This window comes from Parambassis ranga, chromosome 7 (assembly GCF_900634625.1).
Source record: "Parambassis ranga chromosome 7, fParRan2.1, whole genome shotgun sequence".
Classification (NCBI taxonomy): domain Eukaryota; kingdom Metazoa; phylum Chordata; class Actinopteri; family Ambassidae; genus Parambassis; species Parambassis ranga.
The window spans coordinates 22,355,872-22,376,264 of record NC_041028.1 but is presented as its reverse complement, the minus strand read 5'-3'; the positions used below and the strand labels follow the sequence as shown (position 1 = coordinate 22,376,264).

Below are 20,393 nucleotides of genomic sequence, written 5' to 3'. Positions count from 1 at the left end.
ATATCCAAGGAAAGAAACATACGTGCATTGCAAAATTGAGTGGCATTCCCCTTTAATTCTACAGTTTATTTATTACAGAAAAAAAATGCCACATCACAAATTTTTATTCTCTTAAAGAAACTAGCCTCACAGTGTCTAACTAATACACCATAGCATTAAACAACCCTTTGTCTGTAAGATATGTGCTTATTCTGTAAAATAATGTTCATCAGTACAAGATAATCTGGAACTACAGTTTTTGCTCATTTTCCTAGCTGGATCTCTGAGAAAGGACAAACGTGACCCACTAACTGAAGCCAGAGTGAAGGGTGTTTCTGTTCATCACCATGATATTTTTGTTTTTTTTTTACCTCAAAGATTTCAGACATAAAATTCTAGAAAACACTTGCCCATATAGAATACTGCTTTGTCCACATATCCTGTCTCCGGAGTTGCACCTTCTGGTTGCTGTTTGTCCTTTTTGTAGCCCTTTGAAACTCAGGAAGTACTGGTAAACAAACTGAAGATCCCTGCAGGTCTTGCACTCTTAAAAGTTCAGTAAGCAGGCGAATAAAGGGATCCGGCTCTCAAATAATATGAGGGGGGGACAACAAAACACTTTCCACAGTTACAGTACATACCCTGAATGCCTTACACAGGTCAAATAGCTTCAGATCATTTGCAAGACCCATTTAAAGGAATATTGAACACTCAGTTCTTCGTGTATTGTATATGTAAGAAGGCCATGCTTTTAGAGATTACACAGTAACAATAAAAGGTCTACTCTTAATGCGTATGATTTATTTATGTGTAATATTAACTTATAAAAGCTAATATTACCGTCATGAATGAGAGCATTAAAAAGAGACAGCTAGAAATGATGACCAGGACATGTAGCAAAGGGATGTTTAATGATTTCTTTGGACAATGAAATGCACATGTCCATTGTTGATGCAATACAAATAAGAGAATAAGAAAACTGACAATGCAGTGTGTGTCAGCATTCCCAGTTCAACTTCATTTCCTGTTTTGATGATTCAAAATGGAGCAGAGTATGAAGATTGGAGTGTCACACACGTTATTGACCAGTAGGGGGAGAGCCAGCTCTTACTAAAAGAAAAAAAATGTGCATGATTATCTGCCAGGCTCAAATCCAATTATGCACCCTTGGCACTTTGTGTTTCCATGGCCAGAAGTGTCATGAGTCCATAAAGAGAGTTGAAGTGAGCTGGTGCGAACACAAACTATGCTGACTTAAGTTGCCTATGAGCTGATTAAATAAAAATAGTCACTTTAAATAAAAGCTCTGTCAAATGAGACTGAAAATGGTGATTGATGCCTGCTGCCCGCTTGGCACAAAGATGATGAAATCCCTCGCAGCACCATTAATTATTAGAATTGCAGAAGTCAAGACAAAGTTTGGGTTTCAGAATAAAGTCACAAAATGTGTCAATATATGACATTAAAATTGACATTTAATAAAAATGTACCACAGTTCTTCATTGTCAAAAAAATAAAAATGGGGTGGGAGTTCAAGCTGCTAGAAAGAGGAGTGAAGGAGCCTGCTGCCTGAAAACAGTGTTTCCTTATGAAGGTACACTGAGTGGAGTGGTATGATGAACTATTTGGCAAAAGGCTCTCAACATTTGGCCAACTGATTTTAAGGTTCTACCATCAATACTTCATCCATAGTGGTTTCTATTGTTGAGTTTGTGTTTAACCTGAGGTTATTATCATTTCAAGGATCATAGGAGAATTAAACATTCATGCTTCATGCCAACCCTCTTACTGAAAATGCTGATTAAATAATTTAAGACTGGGTACCTACTGCATCTTATTATTGCTATGCTATGCTATTCTATTTCCTTTCCAGTAGCACGTAAACCCCCACCCTATTACATACACATCTAGTTGAATGGGAATGCCATAAAAAGTGATGAATGTCTTGGTCCCCCCTACATCACACAAGGATGCAGTGAAAGTCAGAATGATTAGAAAAAAAAACAGTGGGGCAAACTTGATCTGAGGTGAACAGAAAGTGCAGTGATCAAGTTGACACGAGCTGTTAATGGATTTATTCCATACATTCCACTGCAGCTCACTGGCTGGGCAGTCATACCTCACGTCTTTTACTGAAAACAATGTAAGACTTTGAGAATGGGTTTCCACAGACACAGACTGTGCAGTGTGCATTTGTGAAGAAGAGCGGTGGAGTGAATGATTGCATCAAGTGCTAATATATCATGACAGTAAATGTACTCAATCTATAAAAAACTACCTTGGTACTGAACACTGACCTCTTTCTAACAAATAATCTGGTATACAACATTTACAAAATGAACATTGTAATAGTGTGATATTTATAATATATATGCTACTGCCTTCCTCTAGTTCTCTGCATTTTAAACCTCTGAGTACATTAACGCCATCTTACAACTTTTACACGGTAAAGCGGTTACACCACACCCGATGAGTGGCAGCCCAATAACAAAGAGAACAGGAAGACTCTGTGGACAGCGAGTACACCTGCATGTGTGTCCTGAGTGTGTGGTGTGGATGGTAGCTCAGCTCGTAAACCAGGCAGCCACAACTTGCCGGTAGACTCAGCAGTGAAGGGAGTTTTTTTTTTAAAGAGAGTAAACTTCTGGGATACCAAGATTCTTCAGCTCACAAGGTACAGGGTGTCCTTATCCAAGATACTTGCACAATTAAGACAGTCTTGAAATACTTTAGGAGATAATAATTATTATTATAATGTCAATAACAATAATAACAATAGTATTAAACATCTGTCAAGGCTATTTCTGTCCCACAGCAGCAGGTTGATGACCTACATTATTCTGTGTCCCCTGTCATCAGCAAATGCTGCTTTGAGGAATCAACCTCTGTGCATCCGATTTTGTGTCTCAGGTCTGTGTGTGTGTGTCAATTGAATGTCTGAAGTGAAGTCAGGATTTTCCTTGACGGTTTGGTGCTGGTTTGCTCTCAGAGGCGGGTCTGGGCCTCGGGGACGTAGATTTCGATGCTGTCCGCGCTTTCCGTGGCTGAGTTCTGTCGTACAGACGCCGCACGCTTGGCTGCCATCAACCGTTTTCTGGCTTCTTGCCGCTGCTTGTCCACAGACGAGTCCACGCTCTTGTCTTTCCCTGCCGACAGCCGAGGCTTTGACGGCTTCTTTGGCACAGATGATGGAAGCTGCTTGTTCTCATCCTGAGGAGGAAATCGGGGAGAGGAGTAAGAAACAATTTGGCACCAGGCACCAGTGCTGCTGACAATGCGTAATTTATCAGCTATTAAACACACTTTTGACATGTGTGCAGGAGCACTGATGGATAACACACACAAGACAACAACCACAGCAGACGTCCAGACTTCTGTGCAGGCTTGTAGCTGACAATCATTTAAAAGAGCAATTTTTACCTTCACACATCAAAATGAAGCTTAATTATTATTGTGGAAAAATCACCTTCTTCTCTGACTTCTCAGGAAGCTGCCAGTTGTTGGCTTTCAGCTGGTAAAGCTCATCAAACTTCATGCTGATGTCTTCTATTGAGAGTTGAAGCAGATCCCAGAACCCTGCGAGGTCTTGTGCTGTCGGCCGTGGGTTGGCGTTTACATTCTTTTAACAGGGAAAAGCAAGACAGGTGAGAAGAGCATTAACTACATCTCCCTTTGGACACACACACAAACACACATGTCCTGAGGGAAAGTTCATTTGACACCAATAAACTTTCAGAATATCAAATTTAAACAACATAAGTCATGTAATGGAGAATGTCTGGGAAACTGGATCAAGCTAGAACCAGTGAACATCTGCTGCGGCAGATAAAATAAGATTCCACTTTCAATGTAACTTGACGATTGATTTTAATGTAACCTAAAATGAAAAGATTTCACATTTTGTAACAGTAGGAAAGCATATACAGTCTGTAATGACGTCACTCACCAAGTTCTCATTACAGAGTCCTCTGAACTGCTCAAACTTCTGCGACATGAGCAGCTGAGCACTGCCTACTGCACTGCGGATAGTCCCCAACACTAAAAAGGCAGAAAAAATATTAACAAAACATACATAACAAGCCAGTATTAAAAAAAAGTTAAGAAACCGCTAAAACAGACTGTCCACACTGGAAGTTACTACACGAAGGAGGCTGATAATAATATATACCGCTTAGCGTTACTGTGACTCTAAATTGCTTCTATTTTTAAGTCATTTATTAACTCAAGTCTCATGGAGGACAACAAGTGACTCTTTCTTCAGCTATTTTCTGCCTAATATTTGCATGGAAATGGAAATTCATAATTCAGGTCTAGAGAGAGCAGGAAGAATGATAATCTGAGTGAGCCTCTGCTGCTCATTCATATTTAAGACACTGCAGAGACTGATCTGCCTAAAAGCCTGAGTGGAATTTGGGGAGATGGAAGAAAAAAAAAATGAAATGACTCTGCGGTGGCTCGATTACAGCTAAAATAAAGCTTCCTCCCACTCTAATGAGCTGCAGTACAGTGAGTCAACAGCAATAATGAGCGCGTCATGCTTTGCCTCATTGTCCATAGTCAGCAGAGACTTGACCTATTCTCCCGTCTCTGAACTTCAGAAACATCAGTTCAGTTCTTGGTAGCGATTTGACGAGCCATTTACTGTACCGAATTACTATTATGTCTCTTTTTTATGGCTGTAATTGGAAAGTACTTTGTGTGGAAAAGTTTAATAAAAACCATTTTACCGTTTTAGCTGAGAAAGGATAACAAACAGGCTTTAAAAAATGTGCATTAATGCACTCATCTCAAAGTAGAACATGTCCTGTCACATCTTTCTGACATGAAAAAGCAGCTGTAGCGATTTCTACTCATACCCTGATTTGCATGACCTGGATTTACATGTTGCCTGGGAGAAATCAAGATTTATGATCCGTCCAACAGGCAGGAATGATGTGAATGTAGATTAAAGTGCCCTATATCTTATCTGGCTTTCATGTGGACACATGGCAAAAGTCAATGGGGCTTAAATGATCCGATAGCCACTTCTGTCACTTACCTTCCTCTGAGAGCTTGTTGTCTTTGGTCTCCTGCTCCATCTGTTGACACCAGCCCTCCATGCGGCCCGTTTCTGCCTGCAGCAGCTTTAGAAACCAGTTACCGTCTCTGAGGCATGCTGGCGTGCCGGACTGAACACCATCTCCCTGGCCGCCGCAGTTTCCTGACTCTAGGCTGGGATCGGGTGGGGGCAGCGAGGAGGGGTCTAAAGCTGGATCTAGACTTTCTGGTGGAGAGCTGGATATCCTAGATGAGGTGTGTTTGAGGGTCTGCTGTTCCATGGCTTTGTCCTGTCCGTTTGGCGCGTTGGCTGTCACCGTCTGGCTGTTGGTGCAGTTGGCTGTGTTGTTTTCTGTGGGTGCAGCGTCCTGGGGCTCCTGAGGCTCAACCTCTGTATTCTGTCTGGAAGCCATGCTGCTGTCCCGGCTGAGACTGCAGGGACATGCATAAACATGCATGAACATCAGCTCCTGATTACTTACTGTGAGGAAGTAAATGTGTTCTAAAGTGATAGTGTGAATTGTGCATCATCAGCCACTGCAAAAGAAGCATCAGGACTCCAACATGACACAGCATGAAGGATTTGGCAGCAAGAAATGTAACAACAAATCAGGTATTGAGCATGAAGCTCAATGGCTAGGCTCAGTGACAACGAGCAAGAGGGAAAGAAAGTGGGCTGTCACACAAATGTGGTTACAGCCCACTGCAAAAGTTTAAATGGCCCGTTTCTCACTATGTTCTGCTCTCTACAGTCAAAATAAAAGTAGAAGGACATCAATCAAGAGCGCTCTGCTGCTGCTGGGCTGACTGCTGGATGACCTTAGCCAGTCACTGATGCACAGCCTGCAGATGCACCAGCAACACAGATGAAATAATGACACTGTGCAAGTGTGCAGTTATGAAGGAGGGATCTAAACCTCATACAAAGCACACAGACAAACATGTTCAGTAATGACAAAAACCTACATCACAATATTACTATCTATTTTCTGTGAACTGCCACAGCTCACTTTGTAGTTGGAAGCCTTTCTCAGGGGTGCCTTTAATGTGGATTGTGCAATGGAAGCAGATGTGCTTAAACAGGCCTGCTCCTCTAATCTTTAGGCTACTAAAGCCTTTCTTGCACAAAGTTTTCACCTTCTATCCCCAAGATTGTATCATCACCAATTAAATAAAGCTTTTTCCAGTCTCTTATACCTGGCGCAATATTCTTTTTTTGTTCACACAATGTAGCCAAAGCTAAGTTCTTTACAAGCAGACTAGATGTGCGTGCAAGATGAAGCATAAAATCTACTATTACATACCTATTATAAGGGATGTTTACCTACACGATAAAAAGGTAAGCTAGAAAGGTAGACATACAGAACATGGACCTGGCTTATTGCAACTACAAAAACATGATAGTGAGTGAACTGTAAAGCACTGCAAAGTAAACTACTGGGTGCACTGTATGTGCTAACCTGCACAACATAAAAATATATAAACAAACTGCAAAGCGAAGATATACTCACGGCCTGCCGTTCTCAACTTGAACTCCAATGGACTGAAACTTCAGAGGCGCAAACAGGGGAAGCAGCTCCTCTCTTTGAATAGGCAGAACGCAATCAACCTGAAAAAGAGAATATCAGTCAAATGTATCAATAAAGATGGCTTTATTCTTCTCCTTGCATATTTATATTCCAATAGCTTCAGATGTAACTTACCTGAATTCCGATAGAGGACAGCTTCCTCTTGGGTGCAGTTGGGGGCTGCTCTAAGGTGACAACAGGTCTCAGGGAGTCATTTTGGGACTGGGTCGATGTGGAAATGGTGGTTGTAGCAACAGTTATAGTGGGAGGGTGCTCACGAGGGGCTGGAACAGGAGGTACAGTGCTTGCACCAGGTGCAGGAGTTGCAGGAGTTGCAGAAGGGACGGGCACAGGAGGAGGCTGGGTGCTTTTAGCCAGGCCGCCCGTGCGTATGCTACAGAGACTGTCAGAGGAGTTGCTGCGTCCTGACTGGCTGTTGGCCTCGCTGCCGCGGTCCTGCTGGTCAAGGTACGTATCTTGAGCTGACTCGGTGCTGCTCTGCAACGTCACTGAGATCAGTGGCTTGGAGGTGGTGCGGGGTGGGACTGGAGGAGGAGCCTTCCGATTGCCGACTGTTGAAAGAAGAAGAAAAAAGAAAGAAATTTGCAGGGGGCTGAAAATGAGTCCAGCTCTTTGTCTCTTCAGAATCAAAAGTAAAATAAAACCCTTCAGCCCTGAGTCCACTGCTGCCTCTGAAGATCCAAAAACACAAAACCATAAATATGTGAAAAACAAACTTGTACTTTGCCCTGGTTGCTGTGTATATTAGGCTGTAACTGAAAGCTAATGCATTTCTGCTGGTGGTTGTGTTCCATTGACGTCAGTCTGTCTCTGGGGATCTTCCTTGACATGCCACACCTTTACAGGCCTTTTGCTCTGGGGACTGTCAGACAGGACGACTGCCTTTTCTGCTAACAGCTTCCTTCAGCCTAACAGTTAAAGCAACCATTAATCCACAGGAGCTGAACTGGAAAAAAAGCCTGTTTGTTTCCTGTTTGTGTTTTTATACTACTGAAGAACTGTTGAAATAAGTCAAACGAATACAGCTATCCGTTTTCTTTGTGTGTGTTTTTTAACTGTTGACATGTTTTCATGGATAGTATGAATGGATGAAAAGGAAACACAAAAACAGGTAAATTAGACTTGACCGGTGATCTGCTGTGTATGATGATTATCTATTTCTGCTCCAAAATATAACAAAGACACACTTTTCCTCTCATCATTAGCTGTGGTCTCAATTTGTTTAACCAAACAGTGACACTGAAGTTTTTAGATAGGTGGGGTCATGAAGGATCCACCCATTGTATTGTATTTGTCAGCCGCATGTGAAGGACTGCCTTTTCGTGCCACAAAGAAACAATCAGTCTATAAAACGCACCTTTTAAAAGGAACACAGGCCCTGAACTTAGAGACAGCTAATATTTGCAACTTTCCTCTACACTAATACTCAATTTTATAAATAATCCTGATATACAACTTATTAACAGCTTGATTCCAACATAAAAGGTAAACCAACTTAGCCATGAATGTTAGTATGTTAAGTGTATATATATATATATATTAAGTCTCTGTGTATTTACAAATCCTTCCAAAAGAAACTGAAAAGAGGCCTGAACGTGGATTACTGCTGCGCAAAGGCAATCCGACTGACGGAGAAATAACAGGACTTGTGCCCCTATCTTTGTCATCAGTCTGAATACAGGGTTGTTGTGGAAAAACCACAGACTTGAGGCAGATGCTATTTCAACCGGTTGTTCACCCACAACATATATTGTAAGCTGCATAGGAGACGGTAGCAAATACAACAGTTCCTGGCACACATGATGGATGAAACATATCTTTAAAATTAGCCGACCAAAGTTCACCACTTAAGATCAATAATGAAAATGTAGTGTTCATTCTCTCCCCGGTAGTGGTTTCAATTTAAATAGCAGCCCAACACCCTGTAATTCTGAGGGCGCTACACTTCCATCAGTAGCCAGTGACTCATAGCACCAGTAAAGCCTTCATTAAATCCCACCAACGTACACAAACATGGCTGTGGAATCCTCTGCATGCAGTTCATGTGTCGCTCATGCAGCCTGGCTAGCAAGTAACAATCTTGCCTCAGAAAACATGTCTTGCCAAGGAAAAGGAGGACATTTATTCCACGAGAATAAGCCACTTTTGTAGTACTCATAGCACAGATTCATGACATTCCTCAAGGTAATTTACATGTCCCATTAAATTCAGACGCTCAACACATACCTCTGTAGCAGTTGTGTCTGCATAGTGTCTCTTTAACACACCCACACATTGGAACATGAGCCAAAAAGCTGTCAACAGTAAACTACACGTACAATGGCACAATTTATAAGCAACAAAACAAATAGATCCGTACAGATTAGCAGGCTCTCCTTTTGCAATATGTGATGTGATGGCTGACTCCATCCTCCCTACCTGCGGGCATAGGGCCAAGATGTGATTAGGAGATGGACGAGCTTCCAAGATCCTGGACCTCTGGGTCAGGGCCAGCTGATGGCCTGCTGAGCCCTGTACTTTTACTTCCTCAATCTCTAACCAACATCGTCTATCATAACAGGCAACTTTTTCAGAATTGGACCCACACTAATAAAGGCACTGTTAAACAGGCAAAAACAGATATTTTCATAAGCCGTTTCCTGCACAGTGTCTCATTAAACCACTTGTGATCTCATCTCAGGTACCTGAACCATATGCAAATAAACAAACACCATGTGGGATGCATCGATGAGCACTTTAATGTCATGAACATACTGCAAACAGGGTTGACATTAATGTGTGTATGCATGTGTCCCAGATGGTGTGTATTTTTTTTACACTAAAGATGCACGAGGCACTATAAAAATATTTTTATTTTTAATCAACAAGCATTAACAGAGATTCTCCACTACAACATGCATACTGTGTTATCATGGGACCGGCAGCCCATGTTTTCGTCCTTTACTTTCCCCAATACCAGACCAACTACTGAGAGGAAACTCGTGGCTCAGCTACGAGAAGAATGTGACTGAGGACTCCTGTTGCCAAGTTGACAAGTTATGCGGACAGCAGCTGTCTACAAATCGCTTATTGGAGAGGCCCAAAGGCTTTCTCTAACTCTAAAGTCAATTTAGATCAATTTCTATGTTGTCAACACCACTATGATCAAATAAAACAAGATTGCTTCACTTATGAAAGCTATGTAGTGTCTGGCCCATAACATACTCTGGCTCCATCAGCAGGTCTGTCTGAGGGCTATCAGATGACCACTAATGGGTCCTCCACAAAGGGCTACAACGTCAGTGCACATAACTGACTATTTTCACTGCAGTGAGTGTACTGTTGCCAATAGCAAAGCACAGATAGCTTCTCTTCAGTTTTGGGTGCCCCTGTTTGGTGCTCGGGTTTGGGATTTACGACTTCTTGATTACTGATGAATTCATTCTGAAGTAACTGTGACTTACAGTCCAGTGTGTTAATTAGGCTGCATGTCCACAGTGGATCAGGTTCTATTAAAGCACCAACCTTCAAAAGCAAAGCCCTGTGAACTACTTGTAGCGTACCGAGAATGAACGTTTGTGAAACTCTGGATATGAGCCAGGTATCATGAAAAGACGAGGTAGCAGAAGCTCTGTCCAGATTAACCAGTCTTACTGTACAGCAGGATGACAGGGTGTGGGAGTTGCAGACTGAAAGATTAGACCTGGACACATGGCGGAGCATGACTTCTGACAAACACATTAAGCACACCAGGGACATCATTCAGCAAAATGCCGTCTACTCAGATCTGCTCAGAAAGTTTGCCAAAGCTCACTAAACTGTAAAAGTTTGCATTACTTATGGAATCAAACTTTTGTCAGCTGGGAAATCATACATTTCCAAGTACTAAGCAATATTTGTGCTTATATTGCACATATATCTGCATAGGGGATTTTGCATTTAAAAAGATCTTAGACATTCAGATAACCATGACCCTGATGAAAGCAAATTCCGCTGTTGCAGCCAGGTAAGGGCTGTCTCTTTTATTTGACACCAGGCTCAAAATATTTGTAGGTTGAGTAAATGTTTTACACAGTATAAATTAAAACCACAAATTGTTGCCATTTGGTTTACTGTGGTTGCTTGTTACTACTTCACTACGTGATATATACAGCCCTCATTTTGGACGAGTTGCATGGTGTCTTCCACAATGGCTTCATGGATGGAAGAGCAACAAATTCATAAGTATGACTAAGTAGAGAGCAAATCACTGGGCAGGGCAGACTGACTTCATGAGTAAGAGAGGTATCTGTTCAGAAAGACAGGCAGCCAGCCATTTAGCAGACAATGCCGACATACTGACAGGGGGAAAGCTTGAGCAAACGACCAAACATAGACAACATAAAAAATGAAAACAACAGGTGAAAATCCGGGTTATGCTTCAGACAGCATACCAAAAGTCAAAAATATACTTGCCTCGATGATGGTTATTCAATCCAAGACAAAAATCTAATACTTTAGTCCGACCTTTACACAGCTGGAGACTTGGTTTGTGTAGTCTTATGCACCTCATAGTCAGATATCTTCAGGACCTCCTGTGGTTCTTTGTGTGACCTGTTGGACTGGTGCAACAGTCTTGTGTAGGAGCTTAATCAGCTAATGTGGAGACACGTGTTAAGTGTCTGTGAGGTGAAATCTTTCAAGATGGGATATCTGTCTGTCCTTAAGGCTGAAAATAAACCAGAATTACACCCATAGTTCTCTGTATACATACGATGTGTCTCAATGTATTGGATGCTTCTGAGAAACTGAACAGACATTGGACTATTGATACACCACACGGTCAAATAACTGTTACGCCAACCTTTTCTACTATTTTGTTCATAAAATGTGAGAAAAGGATGTCAATTAATAATGTCACTGCTTTAATGAATAATTATAGCAGGATATAGGATAAGCTATTTATTTATTGACAGTCACCCGCACAATTGATATCAATAAAAGCTCTAAAACCTTTAAGAGGGAAACATGATTACGTAAAATATATTTATCCACATTTTTCCTATCAGCATGTGATTATCTCACGTAATGCCATGCAAGGTGTATTATTTTAGTACCTGGTAATATTTTTGTGACAAAAACAAATGTTTCCACCCACGCTGAAGCTGTTCTCGAGTAAAAACAGTAGTGCAGAGAATAGATGTGCCTCCACTGTCTAACCATGTTAATGAATAGCACCACAGTCATAATTGGGATGCCTGAGCTGAACTTACTGTGAAACTACACAGTCGAGATTACCTCATCAATGAGTGTGAGAGGAAGAGTGTGTAATGCTGTGAAGGATGACTCACAGTCTATCCATGGTAATACACGGGACACACCATGTCCTGTGTAATGTACAACGGACACACCTTGTTGCCACAATATGATGTCAGTAAATTTGATGATGCTCTCACTTTGAAGTTTTACCTTTATATTATTCCTGCCAGTATTAACAGCATATTGCATGTATTAAAAAAAAAGAAAGGATGGAGGCGGTCTGAGTGCTTGGCTCTAATGTTACAGTGCTTTTACTCTGCACATCCTTCTTGTGTCAGGCGGCCCTTATAAAAGCAAAGTGAAGTGTCCAAACTGCTGAGCTGCAAAGCACTACAGAATGCAGGAAGCTGATAAATTATTGATTGTGTCCTCGGGTCTTAAAACACATGGTAGGTAGCTACAGAACAAAAATGGCACATGAACCTCTGTACAAAAATAGCCACTGCAGTTATAGGAGTGAAGGTAAAAATCCTTCCAGTAAGGTAGCTGTCACTTACTACACCAGCAGCACCACACTACACCTACATTATGGCAAAGCTTGAGTCATATGAGCAAGATGTAGACTTTTAATAGCACTTTCACCTGATCGGGAGACAGATATGCCTCAAACAGCACAGCCTGCAGCACATTTAGATTTGGATTGATATGTGAGGTCAAACGTGATTCATAGCTTCCTCCATGTCTCTGAACAGGCATCACTGTCACATGTTGAGTCTGAGAGGAGACAACCCCTCTTTAAATCCATCTGACGGCTAATATTCATCTAAAACAATACTACAAAAACAACTCAACCTTTAGTGAGCTCATTTTAAACACTTCATACGGACAGTCTTATTATTCTTCCGCTTTAATAAATCATCACAGACAAAAAAATAGACCACGACGTACATGTCGGTAAAGGAACACATCTCACAAGGCAGGACCGCTTTTCCACATCCAGGGTTAGCTGGAGGCTATACCAGGACAGCCTAATTCTACCCGGCACCGATGTGTCCAAACCCGGCTGTTGACGCCTCAGCTACTGTTAGCTTCTGCTAATAGCCAGTCCAGCGCTCACCGCGGCGTGCTACCACACAGGGTATTTAACGCGGACAAACGTTAGCCCGAGGCATTGTGTAGCTGCTATAAAGGGAAGCAACAATAGGGCGGCTTTCCCCCCATTACCACCACTCCAGCCATCACATCACTATCCACCAGCCTCGCCTGCTGCTTGCAAACAGCTCGCATTAGTGCCCCCCCCCATTTCATTTCATCCACGTTAGCTAAAGCTAGTTAACGTACCACACCGTTAGCTCACGTTAGCTTGCTCTTGCTAACGTACTTACAACAAAATGACAGTCCGAACATTAACGCCCAGCCAAAGAAAAGAAGCCACAAAACCTTACTGTGTCGCGGTCGAGTGGAAAATCCTTATTTAGTATTCATTCATGAAAGGCAGACGAGATGCAGACGGGCTACGGCGTCCTGCCGTACGACTCACAACGACTCACAACGACGCTGTGAAGAAAAGATTTGTAGTACACGCCCTTGACGACGAGGATTGGAGTCCACGTTTTCCCAGTAACCGATTTCTGCAAACGATTGGTCGGTCCTGGACCGCGATCTAATCGATCACAGAGCTGATTGGACGCAGCCTCAGTGTGAACGTGTGCGCGGTAGCTGCGTTTCATCTGTGACGCCGCGGGAACAGACTCCAGTCTAGACATAAAAAACAACCACACATCCAGTCTATTGTCATCCATTGTGTTACCTTAACAACGGGGCCACAATAACATTAAGCCATGTAACATGTAAAACAACACACAGACACCAGAGCCTGTACAAAATAACACAATGTTTTGTAAATTAAAAGCATTTTGAGAATAAAATTTGTTATTATGCCATCAACAGAGTCAATTAGAGCTGTCATGTCATGTTTTTAATGCATGCCAATTACAACTTATATCAAGAAAACCTCAAAATTAAGAGATGTTCAATTTATTTATGGTTCACCTCATTAGTTTTCTCCAAATAATCTGGATTCTAAGCATATATTTTTAAATCCAATGCAGAAAAAAATTAGATTTCATTTAATTTTTTATGCTGTGTCTAAGCCATATACACTTACATTAGCTGTCACTATACTGTGTTATCTACCTCCATTTCAAATGTTCTAATGTGAGCTCTGAATTTAAAAAAAAAGATCAATTGACAAAAAATATGTATCAATGTCTCTTGAGACTCCACAGACCTTGTTGTGAACAATGTCTCTGTATCACTGCTCAGAGGGCAGCTTGCTTACACCCAGTCCCTCTATCACAACAATAAGCCTCTCATCACAAATGTGACTATTTGAGATTGGGGTGAACTGTCCTTTAAAGTTAAACTGGAGCAACTTGTAGTCTAACTTCTTTATTCAGACAGACATGTAACTTTTTCCCACTTGCAGCATCATGGCATTTTTTGGTACACTAGTGTGAGTGTGTTTCAGATCTGCAAGGCTCTGAAAACTGTGTATGAGGTTTGTGGAAAACTGTACTTTTATGCAGTACAGTCAAAATTAAATTCAGCCTTGATGGATTTGGGTGAAGGTCACGAATGAGCCCTTTTCCTTTCTCTTTCAATTTCCTACATAACTTCATTTGTGTGCATGATAATTACCGTGCAGCGTTTCCTTCCTAATGCAATCATCTTCCCTTTCACTGGTACTCACTGGTGTTGGAGCTGTAGCTGTAGCCTGCAGTGGTGGGTGGTGGTGAGTCTGAGTCCATAGAAGCGGTGTCTTCATCCTGGGAACAGCCTGCCTGGATGGCCCGCAGGTAGCTGTGGCTGCGCGACCGGAAGCACGTAGGCGCAGGCAGATCCAGAGCCTCCACTGCCTGCGATTCCCCCTCAAAGTACGGCAAAGAGTACCCACAGCCCTGCCCGCATACCTAAGAGAACATGTGCAGACTCACATGCTGAGGGCAGACTGAACAGATCTGAACTCAGCAACGGACAAGTCTTATTAAAAGTCTCACCAGTGCTTACTCTACAGTAAAATGCTGCCTATGACTTTTGATAAAGTCAGTCTTTAAGTAGACTTTTACAGTTATTACAAGCTTCTGCTTGTTAGGAGAGCTGTATCTCTTTCTACCTTAGGCCACAAACCTTAGGCCACCCCTGAAAAAGAGTGAATACAAGTGATGATTTCAATCTTGGTGCAAGTATAGGGTAAAAATAAATCATGTCGTTTTTCTATTAGTTGCTCAAAATAGCTTCTCTGTTGTTGCTGCTGCATGGTTTTGTGGTGTATGATGGGAATAAGTGGTGACATCTGGACTGTTTGATTAAACAGCCTAAAAAACAAAGTAGCACTTGCGACGTAGTTCGTTTTGCCTTTCTAGTGAATATGAACACGCTGTTTTGTCAGTGGTGCATAGACATGAGAAATATAGTCTCAAAGGAAATTTCATGATTTGATTAATAGAACCTTCTATGGCCTAATATAGTGACACCATGGCTTCTCTGTGAGGATGTATTTGGTGTGTGTGATTCTGCATCCACACTCCGATCCTGTTGATGATGAAGATACTGCCTCTGGTTTACTCTGAGCTACACGATCCACTTTGACATTCTGCAAATGCTTTCAGCTTCATCCTTTCTGTTTCTGTGGCTTATTCACGACAGGTTTATTCTGCATATGCACAACCTCTGCAGCCTCAAACACACTCATTTAAAGATATGCACTTTCACAGCAGCTGTGCACTGATGCATTTTGTCTCAAATAGTCCACATTATACTTGCGGTATATTGTTCCATTTTTGTTGTTGCTGTTGAACTGCACTGAAATATGCTGACGTATAGTTCTATTGCATTATCTGCCTCATTAACAGCTCAATAATAGAAGCAGAGCCCGTTTAACAGCCTAATAAACTTCTTCCCTGTCAGTGTTTTTTTACATGTTTTTCTACTGAAACAGTAATTTACTGAAGTAACAGTAATGTGACAAATGACACCTTCATTGGAATCACAGACATACCTGAGTGCCCAAACCTCTGCCCAGTGTGCCAGAGCATTGGCTGAAATCATTGTTCCTGTGTCGTGTAGGGGCCTCTAAAGGGCTCACCAGGCAGTCCAAGTTATCAAGGCTCCGATTAGTGGACAGTTCTTTCAGGGACGGCAGGGAGCTGTGGAAGTGAATATAATAATCAGCCTTTCAAGAATTCAGAGACTGGAATAAGTGAGAGCTGTGTTTAATTGATGATATCCAGGAGAAACTTTAAATCACATTCTGAGACGTCCCCCTGGGTGCTTTTAAAATTAAATACTCCTGAGATGCGTGGACAGTGATATGTGTTCAGGTTTTTAAAATAGCAGCACAGAGGAAACAACCTTTTACGACTAAATAGGATGTTATAGATTTTCTTTTTTATTTATTGATCTGAAAAATGTATTTCCTCTGTTCTGGTTTGTTAATGTGGCACCTGATGTTAGTGAGAATGTGACAATGTGTGCGCACTAAGCAAAAAGGGTGTGCTGGAGTGATTTGCATGTAATGAAATCAGGGCTTGAGGAAGCAGATAAGAGAACTAACACAGCAGTCAGGGCACCTGCAAGGTGAGAGATGGAACAGAGGGCAGAGAGGAAAAAGTACTGGAACCAAAACAGGTGGTGGGTAGTACTGTTAGGACGAGTGAAGGGTGGGAGGAGGACCACACTTGTCTGCCTTGTGGAGAACACTGACCTCAGATGCTGCATAGAGCATGCACTCTGTAGAGGAGACCACAGATAATCCTCCCGCATGAGAGCGTAGCAACGAGGCCTGTCCGTGTGGGTGTAAGGGTAAAACACATGGCAAAACTTTACCTCCTATTGCTTTTGCAGCAAATAAAGAGACACTGCATGTCATTCCTTGTCCCCCACATTAAGCTGTTTCTCTACCCTCCATGTGAAGTGTCTCTGACTTTGTTTCGTGACAAGATGCTGCCACCTGCTGACTACATTTGGGGACATAAGAAACATGTCTTTTTCCACAATTACACTTCTAGTGCTTGCTCATGTTTTAATGTAATGTAAAGCACAAACTCAACTATGGCAAATTCAATGAGCATGATAATCATGATCAGAAATCCGGAGTGGGACTCACTTGCGTGCAGGTGGCGCAGGCTGCTGTTCACTCAGGGAGTGCTGGGTGGCCTTCAGGTAGCTCTGCCGACGAGCTGCAGATTTGGGGGAAGGTTTGGGGCTTCCCTCCGAGTCCTCACTGTCTTCTAGGTCTCCCATGGCTTTCACATAGCTGCCACTGCGCATCCTTCGACAAGGTATCTCAGTTCCTCTGGGCCGTCCTCGACCTAAAGTTCCTGCCCAGTCCCCCATGGGGACCTTGGTTTTGAAAACACACACATTGTTGATGAAGGCTGCGTAGGCACTATGTGTGTTTGTGTGTGATTTTGTACATAGTACATTAAATAATAGTAATATAAGTGGAATGAATGCCAAGACTTGTGACAAAAATATACTAATGTGACTGAATATAAAGAAGGGAACAAATTATATCTGATAAACAGCAGTTTGAATCACATTATGTTTTCCAGGTCTCAAAACCTCTGAGAAATTATAAAAATAGCCATGCAAACTTACAAAGCATGATGATGAAGATGAATACTCACTGGCCCTCCTACCTGAAGAAACTGTTGTGCCAAGTCTTGGTGGCATGACTTTGATTTAAGCAGGGTCCTGTTGACTGTAGCAGAGCCCTTCTGCAACACTTGCCTGGCCTGGGTGAGTGTGAGAGTTGACCAGGAACCCCTCTTCACCAGTGTATCATCCTTGCTGATCCTGGTTCTCCCATCTTCCTCCTTGGATCCTACCTGTGTTGCGGGGCATGCCAGGAACTTGAGGTCACTACTGCTTTTCGAGGTCTTAAGAGTATGTGCGGAAATTGTATTGTAGCCCTGTGGGATATGTCTGAGTGCGGCCTGGCTGTCTGACACCGCCCTGCCGAGCGTCATCATGCTCAGTGGGTTGCGGTAACCTACAGCAATAGTGCCAGCTTTGGTAGTGTCAGTGTCCAGGGCGTCATCTGAGCCCCAGAGGCCTAGTGTATTAGGTCTAGGTCTCTGCTTCGGCCCCTCAGTCTTAGCCCGGTCTTTACTCTTGCTCCTGCGGGATGGTCTACCACTGTCCTCACCACCTCCTGTACTTCCAGTCATTCCTCCAGCAGATCGCCCATTTAGATTCCCTTTGATTGCAGAGTTTTCCAAGGACTGTGATTTGGCAAATAACTTCTGCACAGAGTGCATCAGGTGGCGTATGCGCCCTGGACTCTCACTGCGTTGTTTTGACACACGTCCTCTGTGGAACTGCAGTGTACTGAAGCCATCCCTCTGCAGTGGCAGGTGCCTCTCCAGCTGATCCAAAAGGTTGGAGGGTAACCGGTTCATTTTGGCTGCTGCTGCAGAAGAGATTGTGGCCGATCCACTGGTGATCATTGGAGCACCAGTCAGACCCAAACCCAAGCCCATACCCATTGACAAGGAGGTGGTTAGTGCCCTGCTGCCTTGCCCAACTCCACCAGGCCCACCAGCCATACAGACCTGGGAGCAGTCAGCCTGGTCGGTCTGGGAGGTAAAATGCAGACGAGGGAAGGTGCTGCTGTTGGACATCTGGCTGAAAGGCAGCAGGCAGTCTGGGGTCAGGGCGGTGGGGCTGGTGGGAGTCGTCGGGCACTGATGGAGATGGGGGTCCAAAGTGCCATAGTGGTTTATGGTAGGACTCAACAGAAAGGAACTGTGAGGGTCAGAGGTCAAAGGACACAGAGGCTTCTGATGGCATCCTGCTGGTTCACATGAGTCGGACAGGTGGCGGCTACGGTTGGCTCCTAACCCTTTCATGGTGGCTGAGGTAGCAACCTTAGAACATGTCTCCAATCAGTATGGGTCTACGGACCTGACGAGTTCATCCTGCAATGCAGAAAAAAAATCTATTAACAATTTAAGTGTCTGCAACTACTAGTGCATTTTATTCAATGTGTAAAAACACTTTTTTTAACATTGTTTAGTTGTGAGTTCTTTGAGGAATAGTTAATATAAGTGCATCAGTGGCCCTTTATAGAGATTATAAGCAACCATGCATAACTGAAACAGTCATTTGTGTACTATATAAACCCTCAGAAGGGGAGCTCTACACATCTGTACTTAGTGCTAATGAACACATTAGAGTTATAGCCCATTTAGAAGTGTTTCTCTCTGTGTGTCCTTGGATTTTTAAACCAGTAACTGAGATAAAGAAGGTGTTATAGGCCATCTCTGCAACATAACACAGCAGCTAATGTGGGAAAGAGCCATTGTCCTGTACAGTGTAAGTTCCCACACACTGTAAGATGTAACAACAACAAGCCACCAGGTGGAGCACCAGTAGCAAAGGCACAGAGGACAGTGTTTAGCTTCAGGGAAAACACACACACACACACACAGAGAGAGAGAGACACACACACAGCAGTTAGTTCTTTAGTACTGTAAAAATCAATATATTTAAAATGCAATAAACTGTATGCAAGTGAAATATTAGAGATCACAGACTCCTTCACTGTCATCCCCACAAATATGTAAAAGAGAATGCAAAAAGATGAAACCACACATTATTTTCAGTGAATAGAACAGCCCATTCATTTTCCTGTATGAATCGTAGCACCAAAGAAAGAAACCAGACAGCCAGAGGCCCAATATAAGACATCACAGTGATGTACAGCCTGTAGGCACCGCACCGACAATGCATGGGAGAACAGTTTTGTGACTCATACATGTAAACGAGCTTTATATTTTAGCAGTGCTATTTGTTCCAAAGCAGGAAATGAACCCTCATTTTAACAAATCATTTTTGGTACTTTGCTATCCTCTCAAATCTACTTACTGCAGTATGAATTGTGATTCCTTCTTTTTCAACCACAGGGAACAATGAATCTTTTTAGAATGCTTGCCAACAAAGGAATTCTGAGGCACAGACAAATATTTTACAGCAGTGGCATCTACATGTATATTGGATACGAGCAGAAATTCAATCTACACTACGCTCTTTTGTCCCTGTCATCTCCTATAACCAGCAAACTGACATGGGATGACTGCACTGATGTACAGCTAATCGTTATTTTCTGGGATAAATCATAAATGGCCCCCTAGTCAGTAATAAGCTGTACAGTTTTCAACACAACCACAAGCAATAACATATACAGTATTTGTCATAAAGGCCTGGGATAAGAAGCCCAAATGAGGTAAACAGAGATCTTTTAGGGTGTCCATCCACCCCAGGTTTACTCACTCACAGAGACTATGAAGAGACAGTACTACTCACATCAAGGTTACGAAAACCCATAATTCACACAGCAGAAATCCATGTTGCACTAAATTCACTTCAACAGATGCTGTCTGTATCAGAGTGGAGTGACTCACCGATCAGTCAATGGTAAGAGCCCTCTCCCACAGCAAGCATGAAATCTTGCCTGGGAGCTGAATGTGGAATGTTAACTGCGCACATTTTCATTCCACTGTGTTG

The 20,393-nt window shown here is 42.6% G+C and overlaps 1 protein-coding gene across 1 annotated transcript; it reads right to left on the bottom strand.

Annotated features, from left to right (window-relative positions):
* Nucleotides 1-873: 873 nt before the first annotated feature.
* On the bottom strand, nucleotides 874-18,736 carry dlgap4a (discs, large (Drosophila) homolog-associated protein 4a). The gene is made up of 11 exons (XM_028409928.1): nucleotides 17,525-18,736; nucleotides 16,990-17,225; nucleotides 16,588-16,665; nucleotides 15,883-16,030; nucleotides 14,575-14,794; nucleotides 6,720-7,156; nucleotides 6,528-6,625; nucleotides 5,018-5,448; nucleotides 3,926-4,017; nucleotides 3,446-3,598; nucleotides 874-3,189 (listed from the first exon to the last, which is right to left on the bottom strand). The coding sequence occupies exons 1-11, from the start codon at nucleotides 18,734-18,736 to the stop codon at nucleotides 2,965-2,967; spliced, it is 3,330 nt and encodes a 1,109-aa protein (XP_028265729.1). The 3' UTR covers nucleotides 874-2,964.
* Between the last annotated feature and the right edge of the window lie 1,657 nt (nucleotides 18,737-20,393).